This window comes from Sardina pilchardus, chromosome 7, assembly GCF_963854185.1.
Source record: "Sardina pilchardus chromosome 7, fSarPil1.1, whole genome shotgun sequence".
Classification (NCBI taxonomy): domain Eukaryota; kingdom Metazoa; phylum Chordata; class Actinopteri; order Clupeiformes; family Clupeidae; genus Sardina; species Sardina pilchardus.
The window spans coordinates 15,175,882-15,199,502 of record NC_085000.1 but is presented as its reverse complement, the minus strand read 5'-3'; the positions used below and the strand labels follow the sequence as shown (position 1 = coordinate 15,199,502).

The following is a 23,621-nucleotide window of genomic DNA, read 5'->3' as shown; positions in this document are numbered from 1 at the left end:
CTCAGTTGTTGAAATGAAGACATTTTATTATTTTTTATTTTTTTGGAAAATATATGTGTATTTTGATATCAGCAACACGTCTCAAAAAAGTTGACACAGGAGCATGTTTACCACTGTGATGCTTCATTTTTTTTAACAACACTCCAATAATGTTTGACAGTTACTTGATTTTTGAGAAGCACATTTTCCACTGTGAAAATTGTTCGTTTTTTTTGTCAATTAGCCTATTATCTGATTTAGTTCTCATTGAACTCAGTGCAACTAAAACCAGCAAACTGAAAAAAACACCATAGGTGAAGGGTATGTGATGATGTGGGGCTATTTTAATTCCAAAGGCCAAGGGAACTTTAGCAGGATGCAGGATGCAGAATTCTTGATCCATTAAATAACTGCCTTTAATAGTAAAAATCTGTCTGCCTCTATGGGAATTTAAAGGGGCACTTGGCAACTATTTCAACTTAATAAACCAGTTCAGAAATCATCTGGATGATTAAATGATCTATTCCGGTGAAAATGGTGACTTTACTGAATTTACTGATACTAATTTTGTCAATGGTGTAAGGCCTTTTGTTTACCAATATGAGTCCAACTGTTACATCCATAACGGTGGAACTGCCCTCTTTTTTTGTTTTGTTTTTTGCAAAGGTTCTTGCTGCCCTGTTCTTGCACACACACACACACACACACACACACAGACATCAGACACTAATACCAGCACCACAGTTTAATTTAATTAAGAATGCAATTGCTACCGCAACGCTTCAAATATTATTTTTAGCTCTTATAAATGGCCTTGTGCATCCCTCCGGCTGACAGAGGATTCCTATTTCCTACACTACAAGAACTACTGTACTCATCTAATACAATCTAACCAAGTGTTATTCATCTTGTATGAAGAAAAAAAGTCTTTCGAACAATCTAGTTGTTACGGTTTTCAAAAAAAAAAAAAAAAACTTACCTACAGTAGCCCTTTGTCATATAATCATTTGACTTCATTCAAAAGAGTTTGACTTGTTTTAAAATGGCTCATTCTGAAAACAAGCAAATTTGTCGCCAGTGTGTGAAGTAAACTTGTCCTAAAAACAAGCAAATGTGGCTGCCAGTGCGAAAGACTTTTGAGCTTAATATAATATAATAACATTGGTTAGAATTCATTTGTTGCAGTGTGTGAAGCATATAAAATAGCATCAGCAGCATATAAACACACAGTCATACACACACACCCAGGCATTGCATAAAAAAACAGTATGACCAAACAGATTCCAGTTTGAAGTGGAACACGTTTTACTCCATAAGATTCTCACTGAAGAACTATCAATAACAAAATTGTATTTTGATTTCCTCTACAGTGAAAGAGTGCAAGTGTTTGGTAGTGGATATACAGTAGTGGTTATGCTGGATCAAGAGATTGCTCTGAGTATGTCATCAATGACGTTTTCTTTCCTTGCTCAGTGTCCCCTGAATTATATCTGCAAACTCCTCCACCATTCCTCGTCACATTCTTTGACTCAACGAGACCCCGGAAGAGGGGCTCTGTCAGTGGCCCGCGGGTGGTCAACAGCTGGCAGCCGGCTCCCCCATTTGCTCAGCAGCAAAAGCAGGGCATCATGGAGGTGGGAATGAGAGTGGTGCGGGGCATTGACTGGAAGTGGGGCAACCAGGACGAGGGTGAAGGACATGTTGGAACTGTGGTGGAGATCGGCCGACAAGGGAGCACAACAACGCCTGACAAGACGGTCGTTGTGCAGTGGGACAACGGGACCCGCACCAACTATCGCACAGGTTACCAAGGCTCCTTCGATCTGCTGCTTTACGACAATGCACAGATAGGTAAGAGAAACAAAACAAATGTAAGGGTTCACAGCTCCTGTCTATCTAATAGGCAAGAACTGACAGGCTTAGCATGAGTTCCATCTAAGCACTGTATTAACCATGAAAAACACAGCTTTCTAATATGGAGTGTTTCCATGTGAAGAACTTGAATAACTTTTGTTGATTTTACAGAAGTATAATGTAGACATAATTAATGTTGGAAATTACTATTGCAGCTGGACATCACAGTTTTGAATGGCTTTGGTGTAAAATGCACATTTTCTGCTAGTCCTCCTATGTCTAATGGCATGTTGGTTTAAATTAAACAGAAGTGTCGTGGCACACTCGGAACTTCAAAATGTGTTTCTTTATTCGACCAACGTTTTGGATTACGCCTTCATCGGGGTAATTTCTGATGGTCAGGCCCGTCCACTGACTCTACACATGAAGTGATTGGCCTGATAGAAGTTTAATTTTCCAGCTCGCAAGCCAACAGAGAGTTGCTAGACTACCCTGTCGCTAGGGTGCGTCTAGATTTCTGTGGCAAAGCATGTGCTATATTTAACTCGGAAGATTCTGCTTTGGTTAAAGGGATTCTTGCATGGAAATGGAGGGAATATGAGACTGCATGCTCTTTGCACAATCACTATGTGTGCTATGTAACCCCAAAATATGGATAAGTTACTGTACCTCAAAGGAGCACGTATCATTGTCAAACTCTCCACACAGTTTGTTAGTTCATTTGTTCGTTTGCTGGCTTTAGGCCTACAAAGGTAGCTAGGAACATAGCTACATAGAGCTAACAGCGGTGGTCATGTTCATGTTACTACTTGCTGTAGATGTAATAAGCATTAAACGTAATTATGATTTTAGTCAAGTGTTGGCACAGTAGAGTAACCATTACATTAGTAACTTTTCCAGTGTCTGGCAACTGTCTGGAAACAGCACTTATTTTTGCACATTAAACGTAATGATTTTGAAAATATTCTTTAAATCATGTAGAATACATGATTATTTTTTATTTTGAACATTCCTTAAATCATGTAGAAGACATGATTATTTTTATCATGTTAATAAGACTGTTGTCTTTCTATCGTTCATCTTCAATCCAGGGGTACGACATTCGAACATCATCTGTGACGGCTGCAAGAAGCATGGGATCATGGGTATGCGATGGAAGTGCAAAGTGTGCTATGACTATGACTTATGCACACAATGCTATATGAACAACAAACACGACCTTGCCCACCCCTTTGAGCGCTACGAGACTGCGCACTCCCAACCGTAAGTACATAACCTCTGTGGTCTAGCCTTAGTTAGTCATTACAAACAATCAAGAGATGTGAAAGCCCTTCCATGTACTGTTTCTAACTCTGACCATAGGTGATTTTACTAATTATTTCATAAGTATAAGTAAATATACTCTTTTGATCCTGTGAGGGAAATTTGGTCTCTGAATCCTTCCATCCGTGAATTAGTGAAACACAGCACATAGTGAGGTAAAGCACACACTAACCCGGAGCAGTGAGCTGCCTGCCACAGCGATGCTCGGGGAGCAGTGAGGGGTTAGGGGCCTTGCTCAAGGGGAGCAGTGAGGGGTTAGGTGCCTTGCTCAAGGGGAGCACTGAGGGGTTAGGTGCCTTGCTCAAGGCGAGCAGTGAGGGGTTAGGTGCCTTGCTCAAGGGCACTTAAGCCGTGGATGCGGGCAAGGGAGAGAGTAGTGCTCAACCAGTCCCCCAGCCCACATTTTTCTTACTGGTCGGGGATTGAACCAGCAACCCTTGGGTTACCCCGAAGCCCTAACCAGTAGGCCACTGCTGCCCCATCTACCTGGCTCAGATGGGGCTCAGAAGTTGTGGTAATTAGAGTCAGCTGGTATAGTGAATGGTTGGAGTACATTTGTGGCAGGTATTTTATCTTCTGATGCCAGGCTGTTGTTCCTGTAGAACTCCTTATTTATAAGTAGTGTAGAGCAATCCATTACTTTTGGATAAGAAATACAGTGAAGACAAATGACAAGAAAACGATAAATAAAAGTAGATAAGGAAAATTGTTAAACTCTTGTGCTAGGGGATTTCTCACAGTGGCTGATCAACAACCAGACCTATTTAACATTACTCAACATGAGTTATGTTCTTGAGAAATAGGACTGTAGTCTTTTTGAAATGCAAGATGTGACAAGAAAGGCCTTGTAATGAGTTTCATCCCTTGTTGTCTGCAACTGCAATATTATTTATAACAGAGTGGTGAAGTCCACTACCACAATCTCAATGCCCAAACGGTGGCTGGGTGATACCTGCAACTGTACTTCAAATACTTCAAAAAGTGCTTGGACTTCATTTGTTGCCATATATGGCTATATTTATTGTTAGTAGTAGATTATTGTCATCATTATTATTATTATTATTATTATTATTATTAAGCTATAATAATAATGATTGTTGTAGTATGTTGTTGCTCTAAGTTGCTTTTGGTAAAACTGTCTGCTGTGTAGCCTAACCAATTAAGCAAAGAGAAACAAATGCCATATGAATTCACTTACAAAAAACTAGGTTTAAATGCTGCAAGAACGAAGTACTAAACACACCTGAACAACCATGACTGCATTGAATGTAAAGAGAATAAGACAAGCCTATATGATACAGAAATAGATTGTTTGGTGAGGGCATGAGCTAGTGAAAGAAAAGACCATGATTAAGATCATCCTATGCATATTCCTCAAGACAATAATATCCTTCTACTCAGCTAGAGATCAACTGCGGTGAGTGTCAAGACAGCAATGCAGATGTGATGATGATTGATTGCAGATGATTAATTTGCGCACTAAAATGGGATTCTTGGTTAACAACCATTGATCTGCCTGGATCACAAATGAAATGCTAGACATTACTATGTTACATACACATTTACAGATAGCTTCAGAATCACCACTTACAATTACAGTAGATCTGTAGGAAAATAACATTTCTGGACAAAGTACGTAGATATCATAATTGACTTGTCAGAATGACATTTATGCTGATAAGTCTCCAAAGTGTTGATTTTAGACTTCTGAGCTCAACCACACACACACACACACACACACACACACACACACACTTACACACACACACACTTACACACACACACACACACACACACACACACTTACACACACACACACACACACACACACACACACACACACACACACACACACATACACACACATACACACCCACACACCCTATATGTCTAGATAGATATAAGTTAATAAACAGGTAGGTACACTCTGCCAAATTGCCTGTCTGCCAAGTCTGTAGATGGGGGATTACTTAAGTCACTGTGCACAAGCTGATTAACAAGGTTATGTAGACACAGCTGTTGTTGCTCAATCGTCTCTGTGCACTTAGTGCAGCACACGGATATCCATATGTTGTCAGCTAGTCCATCAATTATTACACAAAAAACTCAGCACCTTCCACAAATGAAAAGTCAAATACATACTGGGAAGTTTGGAACCTGTAGGAATGAATTTTATACTTTAAACTGCTGTTCCAATCTCCTCCAGCCTCAGAAGCACCTCGATTGCTGCTGACAAAGGTTGCTCGGTTTAGAAGAACACTAGAATGCAGCGTTGGAATAACTATCTAGGTGTTCTTTTTGCCAAGCCTAGTTTTCAACATACAAAGTGGTTTTAAATAGCATACATGGAATCAACCTTTTAACCACCTTTGATGGATTGTTAGAAGTTTTCTAGATTAAGACGAAACCTTGAGCATCGATTTCTATGTTTTATGTTTTCAGATGAATTTCTTCGTCAGGTGTGCTAACGACTGTCTGTTTAAACAGTTCCATTTGGTCCGTGCGCTTCTGCCATTTGTACACAACATGATTGCAGTGTCTTTTGCGTTTTGTATCGGTTTGTTGTGGTGGATTTCCTTTGAATTTGTCAGCAGTGATTGGTTTAGCCTTGCCATTAGCACAGACAAGGCTTTATGTAGATCACAGCCCAGTCTATATTTAAACATCCACCCCGGGTGGCTTTGCTGGAGAAGAGGCTTAAGTGGTGAAGAGCTGCGTGGGACATATGTGATGTTTGTAGTGACGAGAATACCTGCATGCGTACACTCACTTTAATTGTTTTGGTTGGAGATCTTCGTGAATTTTGAATAGGACTAGCCATACTTGAAATTGGAGAATCAAATGCACACCAGCAGCTGCCAACATGGAGTTGGGAATTTATTTATGTCTCATATAAGCCCCATCAGCCCTTGGAAGTAGCAAAGAACAAACTGTTGAAGGAAAGAAGAGGCAGGTCTGGCTATGTTTATGCGTTTTCTATCCTCACTGTTGGAGCTAAATGCGAGAGAAACTGTGCCTTCTCGGTTAACCAGGACCGACAAGAAGTACTGGAAGGAGTCACAGATTTTTGTATAGTTATATATGTCTTTGGGAAGAAAATATGGGAATAGGCAGTTCCTTTGCACCACCAAGATCAGACCAAATCTTTACTATAAGGTATGTTAATTTAAAGCTGGCAGTTACCCCATTATTGAGTATTGACTATTGAGCAGACTCATTCATCCAGAGCAATTTACATTGGAATAACAATTCATATTAGTTAACTATGTACATTGATATAATACATAACAATTCACTGGCATGTTCTTATTCTTTACAGCATTTAAAGAGTTTTAGGTTTAGTCCATCTTCTTTGTTTATTCTCTTTTCACTTGTTACAGAATATGACGACTTCCCTGATTAATTGAAAAACATTTTAAATGACATGACAGAATGGATATTCAAGTATAGATGTTATATTATTTGACAGATAGAATAGTTTCTCTTCGATCAAAATGGGAATTGGAATGATAAAGTATGATGTTCGAAGACAGTTTGCTGTATCGATAAATGTGTTCTGTTTTATTTGTTGTAGTTCACATTCAAATGTGTGGTAACAGTTCGCCCATGTGTACATTTTCAGTATGTTGAATTAATCATTTCTCTGCTTGCATGTGTTTTGAAAGAGTGAGTCTAGCACCAAGACAAAATCTGTCGCGGATTATCCTTAAAGGCATCTTTCAAGGAGTGAAGGTTGTTCGAGGACCTGACTGGGACTGGGGAAATCAAGATGGTGAGTTTTGTTTTTGAGAAAGCAGATATTACATCATGATTGCAGGAAACCTTTTTTCCAAAAATGAAAATGACATGAAGTGTATTTGCATACAGTGTAAAGAACTGTAAATGCATTGTAAAGCATTGTACATGTTGATAGCTGTTCAGCTCACATTGACATCACTTTGAATATCTCTTAGAGTTATGTTTGTATATTTATGGTTGTGTTTATTTTCATTATTGATATGTTATATTGTTATTGATATAATTGTTATTATTACTATATGGCATACCAACTATAAAAAGAAAAAAAAAACCTGTAATTTTTTAACTGTAATGTTCGCATTCTGTGAGTTACATTGGACAAAAGTGTCTGCTGGCCTATTGGCCAATGGCAGGCCTGAAAACGTTTTGAACAAACATCACATCACAATTGTTTTGTATAGACGAAAGGCTAAAAAATCTCTGTACCAAAACATCTCTCTACCTGCCTATGGGTGTGGACATAGCCTTACTGTAAGTCTGACCTTTTTCTCGTAAACCCCCTTTAGGAGAAATAAGGAGCAAAATAATATTTTTGCAAAGAGGCTACACAACCACTAGAGCAGTCTTGCAATTGCAGAATACCATACTGTAAAACATATTTTGCAGCCCCGCTCAGTGAATGGGGCAACATTCTGGAATTTTAGATCATCTTAAATGTATTTCAAACTTTTATACTTTTAAAAGACTCAGCAAATCCTAGTTAATTCGGCAATAATATTGCACTCATGGCTAGCTTTTATTTGTTTTCCTTTACTTTTGACATTTAGTTTCCTTTTTCTCTTGTGTTCTCTCTTGTGTTCTTTCCTTCATTTATTTGTTTTCTTGCTTTATCTCTCTTTTTACTGCATACAAAAAGCCTTTACAGGGATAAGTGTTGTAACCGGATAGCTTGTTTTCCGTTTGTGTACATTGTACAGCATCTGTCCCTATTAACTAAACTATAATAGTTAATAATAATAGCTAGAGGCTATTTTAAGATTGTAAGAGGTTGGATCGAGACATAAGGAAGGCTAATTTGTAGAAGATTGCATTAAGAAATACTAGGAAATGGTAAATATTTTATAGTATTGTTGAATTGAGCTCAGTTGTATCCAGGCAGAATGGACAGAGACGAAAGAAGACAACTGGTCGACCTGGATTCAGTTCTTATCATTGCAAGTCTGTGTCACTTTGGTTAAAAGCATCTTAACTTCAACTTAAACTTAAACTTGAACTTTATTTTAAAGTTTTATCAGGGTATACTCATAAAGCATAAAGCAGTGCAATGTTATTGTAAGCTTTTACAGCTTGAGGTACAGTACCAGAAGCATAGCCCAATAATGCTTTTACTTCCGATAATGGCACTGTTGATATTTATGCATCATGTCAAATGCTGCTTATTCACCAAATGCTCTTTATGGACCAATATGTGACTCCATGCAAGGTTTCAAAATAATAGGTGTGACACAGTTATAACACTTGATGAGTGCATTCATGACTACTTTTATGGCTTATAATAGACTGATGTCAGTCATTATAATGCCTTTATTTGTTTTATAAGCATTTCTGAATGTTTTGATGTATTTCTTATGATTTAATGCTTTATGGGAATGGGGGGTTCATAGTGGGCTGCAGTGTGTTTTTTTGTTTTTTTCTTCCAAAAGTAGAATTGTTGGCCCTTGTTCATGGACTTGGACATGGATGCTATTGTCTAAGCCTAATTGGATATTGACACTGGCTAACTGCATTTCAGTTCTGGGAAAGCAAAATGGAGCATCCACCCCCAATTTGACCCAGTAATATTTGTGCCTAGTTTGTGCATAAGATAACTGTTGGCTAACTGGAATAACCCACTTATAGTGAATTATGCTAGAATAGGCCACCGGTGTCAGACTAGGTTATTGCATATCACATAGAGAAGAGAAGTGTGTATACTGTATCCTCTTATCTAGCTAGACGGCAAATAAGCAAATTCCCCTAAAAGTTTGCAGTGTCAGACATTCAAATTAGGACCCATGATGAGAGTTTGGCCAAGAGGCTTCTTTTGAAATTCTATACAGCAAATAGCATTTTGAAAGGTTGTTAACCATTGTTGTGTGCCTGTCAGGTGGTGTGATTTCAAACGGTTTCTACTGGTCCTCTGATATTTTGGGATGCTAATTTGCATTTTCTACGTGACATAATTATTTGACTTTATATTCATTGCAGCTGAGTGGATACTCTTCAGTGTCATCCACCTCTCTTTGTCTAAATTCAACCCCACCTCTCACCAAGACACTGTTTTCCGATATCATTTCTGCTCCTGAAAGTTTTCTTCAAGTGTTTGTTTGTGTATGTATGGACATTATCATGTGTGTTTGTGGGTACGCAAACCATCAGGAGGAGAGGGGAAGATTGGCAAGGTGGTGGACATCCGCGGTTGGGACACGGAGTCCGGTCGTAGCGTAGCCAGTGTCACTTGGTCCAACGGTACCACCAATGTGTACCGGATGGGCCACAAGGGCAAAGTGGACCTAAAGTACGTCTCCGATGTTCAGGGTGGATTCTACTACAAAGAGCACCTTCCAAATCTAGGTAATATGGAAAAATATTTGTTTATGTGGTGAATTTTAATTACTTATTATTATAACCAGAGCTCTCGTCAGCCTTTCCTCAGTTTGTTTTTGCTCCTGTGCTCGGACTTTGTGTGTCTACAGGTGAACATGCAGAATTGCAAAGGCAGGAGAGTACAGATGGGCATGTCTTCCAGCAAGGAGACAAAGTCAAATGTCTCCTGGAGGTGGACATCCTTAAACAAATGCAGGAAGGACATGGAGGGTGGAACCCCAAAATGGCAGAGGTATTTACTCCTAACCTCTAGTAGTTTAAGAATAACATTTCTAGCCATTTCGCAAGTTTGGTGATGCTGAAAAAGTAATGTTTGAACAGCTTTTCAGTGTTTTATTTAAAATCTAAAGAATGACTGAGATTGACTTAAAGGAGAGTTTGTAGTCTTTAGAAATGTATGGTCTTTAGAAGTTGGGAAGGAATGTAACTGCAACGTTTCGACCCTACTGGGTCTTCATCAGGCAAAATGGTCTTTAGAAGTTTCATGGATTTCATCAAGAAACAGTGTCACTTTAAAGGAAGTGAAGTACTGAGAGCTTTGCAACCCATGGATGGTTGTGTGTAGCACGATGTTGCTTGGTATTGAATTAGATGAATATGTGTCATACAGCACCCATTGTAAAAATCTAACTCAATATAGACATGAACTAAATCCATTATTGCTTTTACATTATGAACTTGACAGTTTTGTAATTAAAAACAAATTCATGTATTGCTGTTGAATATGTCAGTAAGAGATATACTTGTGTTTGGATTCACAGTATATTAGCAGAATCGGGAGCATCCATAGGATCACAGAACGGGGTGATGTCCGTGTGCAGTATACCAATAATATCCGCTGGACATATCATCCTGGGGCTCTTACCAAGGTGAGACCTCAGCCGCACTTTCTGCACATTAAATTGGTGTTTATTTTGTTGCGCGCGCGCACACACACACACACACACACACACACACACACACACGCACACACACACACACACACACAGACACACATATTGACAAATCATATGGATTTTAATATGATGTTGATGATGTTATTATTATTATTATTATTATTATTATTATTATTATTATTATTATAAATTCTTCATCCCATTCTGTCCTTTTGTCATGTACAGTAGTTTTTAATGTTGTTGGATCCGGGTATGTGAGAAAGTAACTTACTGTAGTTTTTTTACCTTCAATCTCACTGCCACGTTGAGCATCTATGGTTCTGCAACCCGTAACATTTCGTAATCCAATAATGCACTCATATGTGGTGCGTTGGTCAGATACACATACATGTATTATGGCAAGTGTTATACATTGAAAGCATTTACTCACTTCCATGAACACAAATATGTAGGCTGCAATGACAATTTTGGAGATAGATTTTGTAATCTGCAGTGCAACTATTAAAAGTTAAAAAACCCTGCTTTCAGCCTACCCACTGGGGGTCGTTACCCGCTTCCCTTCCCTTCCATCCCTACCAACATTTGCGTATGTGGGTGAAACTATTTGACGAGTGTTATTAGTCTTCTATTAAGATCAAAAAATCTATTTGGTGTTGTTTTTTAGTAGGAAAAGACTATTTTAAGGAGTCTTATCAAGACAAATTTGCTTGTTTTCAGGATAAGAAATCAAACTCTTAAATTAAGTCAAATGATTATACAAGAAAGCGCTTGGTATGTCTCTTGATACTGAAAACAGTACCAACTAGATTTTGTTTAGTTGATCTTGATATAAGCTAAACTCTTTGTAGATTTTATTAGATCAGTTTTTTTTTTTTTGCAATTTGCACAGGTGTGTGGATTTACACCAGCATGCTTCAAAATCTACAGCTGCATTTTCTTAATGATGTTTTCCTGATTCACTGCAGGTGAACACATTTGGTGTGGGTGAGCTGGTGCGAGTGTTGGAGGACGTTGAGAGCGTTAAGAGACTCCAGGCGGGCCACGGTGAATGGACGGACAGCATGGCATCTGTATGTTAAACCCCTTCAACAAGGGCAAATCTCATTAAATCCTTGTTTTTTCCCTCAATTCTGCACGGTCACCTCTGTCCTAAACGTTAACCACAAATGTCCTGAAGGGAAGTGTTTATATTTAGATTTCTTCGTTAAATACAATTAGCTGTGTGATGAAAGGATTAGTTTCATACTGTATCTTTTACTTCTTGCTGTTAACAGAACTGCTAAATCGGTGTCTGTTTAGAAGTACGGTGGAATCCACTTATATTTGTTTGGGTGGAAATTAATTAACATACTGTACTAAGCAGATTATCATTAAAATCCATTTGATTTTTTCTTTATTTCTCATGCAGAGTTTCCTGTAAATTGGACAGCTTAATGTTTTTTTAAGTAGCTCATAGCCTGTTGCACTAGGTAGTCCAAGGAACGCCCATTTTTGCTGTGGTTGAAGTCTGTCATACAATATTCTTTATTCAATCTACATTTGTCATCTATAGAAAATCCCTTTTCTTTGTGATTTCTGACGAAGAAGTACAGTATGAGTTAATTAGGTGGAAGCAGCCCATACAGTTACTTTAAGTATTATCAAAGGTGGATCAGTTTTTAGTGTAACAAAGGGTCCCAGAGTTGTATTTTGTTATGATATATGATACATGATATTGTTTTAACTTGAGGGTCTTTTTTCTCCCATCAGGCCCTTGGGCAGGTGGGTAAGGTGTTGAAGGTGTACGCCGATGGTGACCTGCGTGTGGCATTTGGCAGCCAAACATGGACATTTAATCCCGCGTGCATTTGTGCCCAGCCTGTGGAAGTGAACGCCAATTTGATGACGACTGAAAACCCGACTCAGTCAGGATGTAAGCACAGCTTGGGGAATGCTCTTCCTTCTGTGGTCTACATCGTCCTTATTGCACCTGTTCTAACACCTGTTGCTTTTGCAGCTTTCCTTTCCAGTTTCATTTGGTTTTACACATTATTATTCAATAACAGGCTAACTCATTTATGTACAGTATGTCTTCTGTGGTGTGTCTTTTTTCCTGTTGTGTTGCACTCAAGTGCATGCTTGCATTATGGGCTAAGAGTCACGAAGAACTATAATGTCATTGAAACGCATCTCCAGCTTTGCGTTGTACTGTTTTTTTTTTTTTTTTTTGGTCTGGTTTTGTTTTTGTTTTTTTAATGCACTTCCATTGAAATGTGTAACAGCTATTTGTGTAACTGTACATTGTGTGAATCAAGGAAACATTTTTGTTTTACTCATTCTGTTCTTTGTCAACATTTGTGTCAGTACATGTATATACTTGTCAATGTTTAAAACAACTTTCAATCTTACCATTCTACAGCAGGGAAAATTAGTATTGAACACGTCACATTGTTTTCAGTAAGTATACTTCCAATGAGGCTATTTGCGTGGAATTTTCACCAGACATTAGTGTTAATTCAGATAATCCACCCATATATAAAAACAAAAAACAAACATTAAAGTCCATACATTATGTGTAATCTTGTTTTTTGTGGAAAAGCCTTTATTTGTAATGACAGCCTCAAGACATTTCCTATATGATGAAACTAATCAGTCGCCGTATTCAGGTGTGATTTTGGCCCGTTATTTTAAACAGACAGTTTTTAAATATTGACAATTCCAGGGTCCCTTTGTGAATCCTGATCTTTAGTTAACTTCCAATACTGTTCAATTCGATTGAAGTCAGAGCCTTGATTTCCTTTCTCTGAAATCAATTGAGAGTTTCCTTTGTTAAATGCTTCGGATCATTGTTCTGCTGGAGGGTCTAACCATGTCTCACCCTCATCATCCTGGTGGAAGTTTTTAAATGCATCTGTAACCAGTTCCATTGATATGTTTTGCAACAATGAGGTTGCAAAGGGAGTGCTCTTTGCTTTTACCCATCATGAAATGTGTCTTGTGTGACACCTTGGTAACGAAAAACCTTTTTATAGCCCATTTGTACTAACCCATCTAACCATTGATTTGCACAGATAGGAGGGATAATTACTCTCTAACTACTTATAGATTACAGTTTGTTCTTTGCCATTCCTTGCCTTTGTGTATTGCTTTTTCTTAGTGTATTTCTCCACTATTTAACTTAATAACCCTACTTATGGACACACTAATACTAATGTGGGTGAAAAATTCATGTGAATAGCCTCACTGGGAATGTACTTACTGACAAAAATGTTTGACGTGTTCAGTACTTATTTTCCCCGTTGTATGTGTTATTCTGTGTTAATTGATCTCTTTTCTTCCCCTTTCCATATTTTTCTGTACACAGGCAGCGTAAGCTCTGTTCTAGAGAAACTGCTGTCCCAGTCAACGGAGCAAGACAACCCCAGCAGGCTTGTTATTGAGGCTGCACGAGGCAGTGCCGCCAAAGTACAAGAGCTAGTTCAAAAATTCTCTGACAAGGTGAGCTCCGTTGTTACTTCTGATTCTAACATCTAATACAAACTGAATGTGATAATCTGCAAATCACGTAAACTCATATTCAGTTGTAAAAACACCATAGACAGCATATAAAATGTTATCTTTTTATGAAAAAAAAAAACACTCAAGTGTTTCACACAATTTGAGATGTGCCAGCAGCACATCTCAAAAACGTTGGAACAGAGGCTTTTTTTTTTTTTCTCAATTGTCTTTCTTCTACACACTTGCACAGAAAAAGCTGAACACTAAGCAAAATTTCACTAAATGTTGTACATTAGTATTTTTATGTATGTGACAACTAAACCTCCTTGTATCCATGTATATTTACCACTGTCTTGCATCACCTCTTCTTATAACAAGAGTCTCGAAGAGTCGAATCAGTGACACATTCACGTCAGGTCAAAACCAGGCCATTTTCGTGGGTTTATTACTAGGTGGCAGTCTTGCCAGGTCTTGCTAGAATGATACATTTATTGATGTAATTGTAGGTCTCTTTGGAAAAAAAGCATCTGCTAAGAACCATAAACATAAACAGAAGTATGGGTTAACCTGATTTTTTTTGATTATCACATTCTGTTTTTAATGAACATTTTGGACAACGGAAACAGTTTTGTGATTGTTCATGCACGTTCCTGTACGATTCTGTCAGTTTGTGTGCATTGCTTACTTTTCTTACATTTGGAATGATACAGTAGAAGACTGATCTCTGACGTTGGACTGATTGTGTCTGAAGGTTGATATACAGAACCAGGGCAAGACCGCACTGCAGGTGGCGGCCCACCAGGGGCACATAGAGGTGGTGAAGGTGCTGCTGCAGGCCAACAGTGACATTGAGCTGAAAGACGATGATGGAGATGCTGCTCTACACTACACAGCCTTTGGGTAAATATATCATCAAGGGTGTTCCTCAGCAACGGGTATTATTAGTCACTGCTGCATTATACAGCCTTTGGGTAAATATATCATCAAGGGTGTTCCTCAGCAAAGGGTATTATTAGTCACTGCTGCATTCACCGATAAAAGTGATACATTCCGGCGAAATAATAATAATAATAATAATAGTAATAATAATAGCATATTTTGTTATTTTGAGTCATCCTAAATCAGCTCCAGAAACCAACATCTTTCATGGAAGGGGGTCTATCAGTGCCCTTGACATGTGTAACGTACATATCGTATCTGTTAGGGCAATATAGACCCCATTGCTTGTTAACAAACTTTGCAGGACAGACACACTAGCTGCCACAGCCACTGGAGACATATTCAGTAATGTCTTGTAATGCGTTGGATCAGGCTGGGTGAACCCTGCCTGAACTTCCGGGGAATTTGAATTTCGCCTGGCAGCTCAGGCTGGATACCAGCAGATCTATCTTCTCTGTTTCACTGCCAGAATCTTTGGCTCCATTCAGAAACGGCCATACTCCTAGTCCTGCACAACATGACAGCTTAATGTAAAATATTAAAACGGAATTGACTTGAGAGACGGCAGAGGAGGTAATTCCAATTCTGTTTAGAGGGATTTAAAAGAAAAATTAAAAAAAAAAAACGTTTTGAAGAAAACTTGAGTACAGTATTGAAGTAATTTTGGTCATCATAAACAATGACTTAATGGCACTTTTTTGTATCTCTGTCCCAATTTGTGTGCAGGAACCAGGTGGAGGTTGCAAGATTGTTGTTGAACAAAGAGGCCAATGTTAATCTTCTGAATAACTCCATGTGTACTGCCCTCCACATTGCTGTCAACAAAGGTTTCACAGAAGTGGTCCATGTTCTAACGGAACACTCAGCAGATGTCAACCTTCAGGTGAGTTTCTGTGCGTTTGTTCTACACAGTCATGGCTGAAGGTGTTGGCACCTATGGTAAAGTTGATTAAAAAGAGGAATATAAAATCATCTTTTGGATATTGATCGTAATGCCTTAAGTAATAAAATGAGGAAATATCCAACCTTTAAGGACACCAATTTTCTTTGTGAATGAATAATGTATCATAAATAAATAAATGTTCTTCCTTAAAATATTGGGGTCATAAGTATTGCCACCCCTATGTTAACCCTATGTGTTAAATACCATACCTAGAGATTGGCATGGTGTTTTGTTCAGTTAGCCTATTAGCCTGTTTGATGCTCATTGAGCTCAAATCAAACCAGCAAATGAGGGGGGAGCTCACTTCCTGTTTGGCGCAGTCTGAAGATGGCCTGTTGTTGGCACTCAGCTTGACTAGTAGTTTATTTAGTATTTTGGTGTTGTTTGCTCTTATACTGCTGTTCCAGCATATGCCTTTTAGTTTTAGCTTGACAACTTTTAGAACTAAACTATAGCATGAAGTGTAAAACATTTAGTGTAAAAATGTATCGCAGGTCATATGCAGTGATGCAGCATTTTGACATCGCATTCACTTTACTGCATGGAACTGCATTGTACTGCAGTACAATGGGTTTTGGATGTTGTGTAGGACACATTTATGCCTGCACTTTGTATGCCAAATATTGTATGTATGCTAATTCACTCTAATGTATCTAATCTGGGCGGCTCATGTGCCCTTTTCATTGAACAGGATTCTTATGGAGACACCCCACTTCATGATGCCATTGCTAAAGACTTCCAGCATATTATTGAGATCCTGACATCCGTGCCTAGTATTGACTTCACTCTCCAGAATAACCGTGGTTTCAACCTGCTGCATCATGCTGCTTTGAAAGGCAACAAGCTGTAAGTTCTAAGCCCACAGAGACTGAATAATAATGTGAAAAAAGTGGCATGTTTTCACAGTTTACTGCGCATTTCACGGCGTCACCTCTAAAAACTATAATAATGCCGCTATTGACGCTGTTTGTGTCTTAAAACGTGCAAGAACCAGACGTAATTGTGTCACTATTGGCTTGCCATACACACTAAGCAGACCCGATTTCCCCACTTAGCCCGACGACGTCCAACGGCCGAAAATCGGGGTTGGTGTGTCGGGGCCTTAGTGTTTTGAAAACATCCTCACAATTCGTTTCACTTTTCATTGAAACTTTTCACTGTGAATGAAGAAGGATCTGAGTATAAATAGATGCTATACTACGCTTTATAGTTGAAAACTGTATTGATATGCTGAGCTGAACTTGGAATATGTTTTTGCGGTAAGGACGGTGAATAATGACTTTGTTTGTTCTTTCTTGATTTACAGTGCAACCAAGACTATACTAGAAAGGGCACGTCAACTAGTCGACGTGAAGAAGGACGATGGCTTCTCGGCATTGCATTTGGCGGCCCTTAACAACCATTATGAAGTTGCTAAGATTCTCATCAAAGAGGTCTGACATTGACACTGAAATGACTATTACCTGAGATGCGTTCAAATTTGCAAGCAGTGGCAAATATTTATGGCGAATATATTTTCACTGAAGAGTTCAATTGGAAGGATTTAGTGTAAACATTCCCTTGTAATGGTATACCTTCATCCAGTTCATGTCCAGCTCCACTGTACATTCATGGAGAACTACTTGCGAGTGTTTGCAAACATTTGCTAAGAATTCAAGAAACAGAAAAACGGTTTACAAATGTTTGCCTATGTTTATGAATTTGAACGCACTACTGTTTTCACAATATTCACACAGTAAATTTGACCATAGAAAATATAACCTTATTACCAAATAAGTTTTTCAACTTGATGCTATTTGATGACACTTGCATGGTCTCGTCTTTTAACAACAATCTATACATGCTTTGGAACTGGAGAGACCAGTAACATTATTTTAGAATGGCAGTACTTTATGTGGATCACATTTTGAAATATTCCTCTACTCTCAACAAAATATTTTTTTTTTTTGGCAAACATTTGGACTTTGCCTGTTGCAGAACCAGTTGGGGGAACCTAGGTCCAGTGAGGTGGGGCTAGTGATTTACATAACCATGTTAAGATGAAGGAATGGATATAATTAATTCACACCCATAGATAGTAAAAAACCTTAACCTCTGCTGCGCGTCGGGCCATATTACAACCTTAACCGTCATTCATTTCTGTTGGCAGACCACCATGTCGTCCATTATCCCTTACATTTGGATGGTTGTGTCTTTTCATGTTTTTTGCGTACTTGCGGTGCATCTTTTTATGAAATCATTCATTTACCACTTTGTGGAATTTGTTTTCTCGTTTATATCCCATGCACAATATTTCAGATACTTAAAAGCGCTAAATAACTGTTGATGTTAAGTTAATGTTAGCATTGTTCATGTCGAAATACAGTTGTGAGAAAAGTCTACGTAAACGTTTAGAATGTCTGCAAGTAACATGCACATTCAGTCTTCTCATGTGTGGGTCTGTTCGCATTCTTTCTTTACGTCACACAGAGCCAGACGTGGTCCAGAGAGGTGGGGCTTGATCTAGCAGCTCCTCCTACTGGTTCTGCACAATGAAATTACTGTCCTTCCAACCATTGATGTCCTATTGTTTGAAACAAACCCGGATCTTTTTAAAGGCAACTGGAAAAATGCATATTTTTGTTCTCAAGTGACTTTGAATGCAAAGCACTACCAATCTCAAAACATTGCAGAAGTGTAGTCCATGAGGGAAGCTATATGCTGAAACAAGTTTTGAGAGGGTTAGTAGTCTCATTCAAAAGCTACAAGCTCTTAAGGCCCGTTCACACCAAGAACGCTAACGATAACGATAATTACATTGCATGTTAAATGCAATGTACTGTTATCACTGTTCTTCTTATTATCGTCTTTATTCTTCTTCCGACCAAAATCAACGATCAAAGGCTCTAGAACCACTGAACCGTTTGACGTCATTCAAGCACTCATACAAAGGTCTTGAAACGGAGATTTGTTCTATGTATTTTTCACATTTGTGAACTTTATACTTTTTGAGATATTTACGATAAAAGAGTTTAAAATTCCCATAGAGTTTACATTGAGACCCTTTGGCGGCAAAGACTAATTGTTACGTCAGTGCTCAGCTGTCAGTAATCAAGGATCTCTGAGTCTGATCCAAAGCCATGGCATCACCACTGCGCTAAACCAGGCTAAACGTGAATGTTACATTACGTCTACAGCTGTGAAAACATTCTACCATGCCACTGTAATCCAGGACGTTGTCGTCTTGTCTCCTGTTAGGCTACTCCTTACTTGATTTGTTTATATCGTTACAGTAGCCTAACGTTTGCTCTCGGTAACGTTATCAACATCTAAAGACAATCTAACCTAAAGACAATCTAACCTAACGTCAATGTAAACACTGTAGGCCTATTTAGCTAACGACAACCAAACTTGCTCCAGGCTAACGTTTAACGTCGGGGTAGGCTGCAAGGCGAACAGGATTTAGCAAGCTAGTCGTTAGACTTGCCAGCCAGGCAATCATTTAAAGCTTTCGGTATCATTCACAAATTAAAAACCTAAGCTTATTGTACATTCCTATTAGGACACGCACCTGAACACGCACCTGAACACACTTCGAAGAACATACTAGCTCATCCTGTAAAATGTGTAGCCTACATAAAATATCCTACTGTAAGCTAACGTTACATTTGCTAGATATCCTACCTGTTGCTGCATCATCGTTGATTGGCGTTGTTTGAGAATGAGATTGTATTCCGTATTCCATGTCTAGGCTACTTTTAACCTGCATTAGTGTAGATATGAAGGCTATAAGCTATCCTACCCGTCGTTTCACTAGCCTACTAAAGTGTCAGCTCTTGCAACTCGTTTTAAGTTGGCAACTTAATTTCAGTCTTTTCAAATTCTAATAAATGAAGAGTTATTTTCCAAAATAGCCTATATCCACAATTTTGATGCATTTTCATAAATCACTTTTTAAATGTGACTTTCCAAGTAATTTCAGTGGAATTCTAATTTGGTTATTGTTATTTATCTATTCGTCTGTGTAGCCTAGTTGTCTTTTTAACTATAGGCCTAACACAATGATGTCAGTAACCTTTTTGCATTTACATGCAATGGTAATTCCTTCCATGGAATTACATTTTCTAGTTATAAATAAATATCGCTCTCGTTAATATGAATGACAACGTTCACACAACTATAACGATAACGACATGAAGAACGATATCGTTGCTGATCACTTTCAGAGCGATTTTGAGAACGATAAAAAGCTAACACTCAATCAGAACCCAAAATATTCTAGCCATCACATTCATTAACACAAGGAGAGCATTTTTTTATCGTTGGCCAGTGTGGATGCTTTTATTGTTATGGTTATAGTTATCGTTATCGTTCTTGGTGTGAATGCTCCTTTAAAGTTTACTTACATCGCAATTTTCAAACCGCAATTTTAAGAAATGTACAAACATTTTACAATGGCCACTGCTCTCTATCTGTAGGGCCGCTGTGATATCAACATCTGCAACAACCGCCACCAGACACCATTACAGCTTGCAGTCACCCAAGGTCATGCCGAGCTAATACAACTGCTGGTGACAGAGGGGGCAAACGTGAACATGGAGGATGAAGAAGGTGACACTTCCATGCACGTAGCTCTTAGCCGAGAGACACTGGCAAATGTCATGATTGCCACAGATGGAGAGGGATCCTCCTTGTACAATGTGGTGAGTTCTGTAGATAAAGAAATGAGAAAATATTTGACAAGAAAACATCCATACCTCTCTACATGATATTTAGGTGACAACTACATACACTATTTTTGCAATTTGCTGATTTGCAACTAACTCCAAGTAGGCTAAGTAGTCTGTGTGCAGAAAACATTCAAAAACAAATAGCACACACATCAGATGCATTTGACAAACGCATCACATGTCAGTGCTTTGTTAGATTACGAAATGTCACAAGTCGCAGACTGCAGGTGCTCGGGCCCGCCGTCGCCGCTTGTGACTATATTTATTCTAATATTTTGAAATGTTGATTTTTAATTTTCATGTGCTGTAAGCGGTCATCATCGGAATACAAACTAAACATGAAATATTGTATTTTATATGTAATGAATCTAGAAACCTTTTCCACAATATTTACATTTTTTGAGATGCACCTGTATATTGGGACCTATTTATTCTTTGTGTGTGTCATAGAGCTACATTTCTCATAATGTCTCCTTAAAAGCAAATATTTTTTATTGTATTTTAATTTTATATTATACATGATTTAAGAAACCGGTGTTTCCAGTATTTCAACAATATCAAAAAAGCTGTTAAAATGAGCTACATAATTTGTCTGCCAAGGCATGATAGAATCTAATCTTAGTTTTGTCATATGTAGTGATATGTCTAGTGAAACTCAATGTGGCTGTTCCTTAAAATATGCAGTATTTCAAAGCATATGGTCAAAATGACATGTATAAACTAATTATCTTTAAGTCAATTGATACGGAATGCCCAAGTACTTGATGTTTACTAAGATTCATTAAGGAAAGATTTTATTTTGTGCTGTGCAAATCATAACTTCATTGTCTTTGATTGCGGTAAAGCTAAGCAGATCTGGACTGATGGGCAACACAGACCTGAATCTGGGCACTGCCATCGCCTGCTTCCTGGCACAAGAGGGGGCTGACATTTATTATGCCAACCACAAGGGCAAGAGTCCATTCGACCTGCTCACCAATCCCACTCATCAGCAACTCATCAAGAGCTTTTCTGAGAAACACAGGTATGTTTACATGTGTTATGTTGCTTGATAATCAAAGGATTCACATCTGTCATGGAATATAAATGCCTGAGAACGTTTATACTTTTCTTCTGGGTGTCGGGTGTGAAAATCGAATGAAAATCATGAAAACAGTAAAAGCATGCATGGTCAGGTGACTGCGGACCCTCACACTTGTCGCAAAAACTACCAAAAAGTAAAACCAATCAAAAATAAAACCAAACGTCTGAGGTACATTGACACGGACACGCAGACAGAGCCGATTGCGATACCACGGATAAACTTCAGACCATACTTCACGGCTGATTTCTTTTGTTATTCAGGGGAATATCTAGTCTTTTATTTGTAGCTCTTACAAACATCCTGATGATTAGTAAGTAGAAAGCAAAGAGCTGTAATCTAAAGCCATGAAGTTCTTCTCAGGTAGTGCTAGGAAGCGAAGACAAAAAGTAGTTCCCCAGACAAAAAGTGATCAATTTTCTCAGGCTTGGTCAGAAGTTTGGTGTTGATCGGTCAAAATCTGTAACCTAAATTTGTTTCACTGCTTGGCCCCCAATTACAAAAAATAGCTAAAATGATAAAAAATCAACATTAAGCTGGACAAAGCAGAGTGATTCACCCGTGTACCTGTAACCTAGCCCAACATAACCGTTGTCTGGATGTCTGTATATGTCCACTAAACTAGTAGTGGAGATTTGATTGTTTTCCCTCAGATTAAGCAAAAACTTCCATGCATGTTATGAAGTGTGTTCCTTTTTTGATTATTCCTGCGTATGTGTGTGTCTGTTTCATAGGTTGCAGCAGCTACAGGCAGTCACATGTGGTACCAGTGGCAGCAGTAGCAGCTTGAGAAGAGTTCACACCACACCTAATACAATGACTAACTTGGCCATGCCATGTGCTCCTGGCCCAAGTGAATGCCTAATCTGTTCTGAGCTGGCACTGCTTGTTCTTTTCGCCCCATGCCAGCACAGTGTGGCCTGCGAAGGTTTGTGTACACACCACATACCAAGATTTGTGTCCCCTTGCAACTGTAGAGTTCTCTCTAGAGTTTTACTTTCATCATGTGTGCAATGCAGCCTTGATTAATAGAATATATACTTTTTTTGATCCCGTGAGGGAAATTTGTTTCTCTGCATTTAACCCAATTTAACCGAATTAGTGAACACACACAGCACACACACACAGTGAGGTGAATCACACACTAACCCAGAGCAGTGATGCAGCCGTGCATGTGGGTATGGGAGAACAGGGGAAGTGGTTGAGCACTGCTCTCTCATACCCACATCCACTATGTGTTCACTGTGTGTGTGTTCACTAATTCATGGATGGGATAAATGTAGAGACCAAATTCCTTGTATACGCAAGTATACTTGGCCAAAAAGCCTGATTTTACACTTACATTACTAGATATTTATGATGTGTAGATAATGTTGGGCAGTCATTTTAATATAGAATTCTGCATATCATGCACAGTCATGTTGGAACAGGAAGGGGCCATCTCCAAACTGCATTCACAGTTCTTTTCACTTGAATTAAGGGACTAAGCCCAGCTTGGGGATGGCCCCTTCCTGTTCCAACATGACTGTGCTCCAGTGCAACAAAGCAACGTCCATAAATACATGGATGACAGAGTTTGGTGTGGATGAACTTGACTGGCCTGTGTACTGTCTGATTATCTAATAATTTAGAAGTAAGTGTAATGATGTGTCTGTTGTTGATGCTGATGCTGCAGTATAAACAATAACACAGTGAATTGAATTGAATAACAGTATGTTTGCTTACAGAAATGACCATCTTGTTCTACAGTACATATCTACTGATATGACTGATACAATTCCTTTTCCTTTCATTGTTTAGAATGTGCTCATCGGATGAAGAAATGCATCAAATGCCAAGTCACCATCACTAAGAAAATACGTCAAGGTATGTGCACACGGACACTTCCGACTGTCATTGCAATGGGGCTGGGGAGCATTGTCTTGATGCACTGAAAATAATCCATGGTTTCAAAGTTTTATCGCCCCCTTTAAAGGTATACTATGCAACGCTTTTCAGTTAATCAATTTGTTCCATACTGTTATATATGATTAAAT

At 38.6% G+C, this 23,621-nt stretch overlaps 1 protein-coding gene across 3 annotated transcripts in view; it reads left to right on the top strand.

Moving 5' to 3' along the window:
* Positions 1-23,621, top strand: part of mib2 (MIB E3 ubiquitin protein ligase 2) — a 31,430-nt gene that overhangs the window by 4,297 nt on the left and 3,512 nt on the right. For all 3 annotated transcript variants that reach the window (XM_062540836.1, XM_062540837.1, XM_062540835.1), the window contains exons 2-18: positions 1,453-1,830; positions 2,925-3,096; positions 6,822-6,928; positions 9,313-9,507; positions 9,630-9,772; positions 10,302-10,409; positions 11,402-11,506; positions 12,186-12,348; positions 13,780-13,913; positions 14,665-14,813; positions 15,579-15,735; positions 16,487-16,641; positions 17,102-17,228; positions 20,253-20,477; positions 21,350-21,528; positions 22,320-22,513; positions 23,386-23,451. In XM_062540836.1, the coding sequence (XP_062396820.1) occupies positions 1,608-1,830; positions 2,925-3,096; positions 6,822-6,928; positions 9,313-9,507; positions 9,630-9,772; positions 10,302-10,409; positions 11,402-11,506; positions 12,186-12,348; positions 13,780-13,913; positions 14,665-14,813; positions 15,579-15,735; positions 16,487-16,641; positions 17,102-17,228; positions 20,253-20,477; positions 21,350-21,528; positions 22,320-22,513; positions 23,386-23,451 (2,602 nt within the window). In that variant the 5' untranslated portion in view covers positions 1,453-1,607. The remainder of the gene's footprint in view (positions 1-1,452; positions 1,831-2,924; positions 3,097-6,821; positions 6,929-9,312; positions 9,508-9,629; positions 9,773-10,301; positions 10,410-11,401; positions 11,507-12,185; positions 12,349-13,779; positions 13,914-14,664; positions 14,814-15,578; positions 15,736-16,486; positions 16,642-17,101; positions 17,229-20,252; positions 20,478-21,349; positions 21,529-22,319; positions 22,514-23,385; positions 23,452-23,621) is intronic.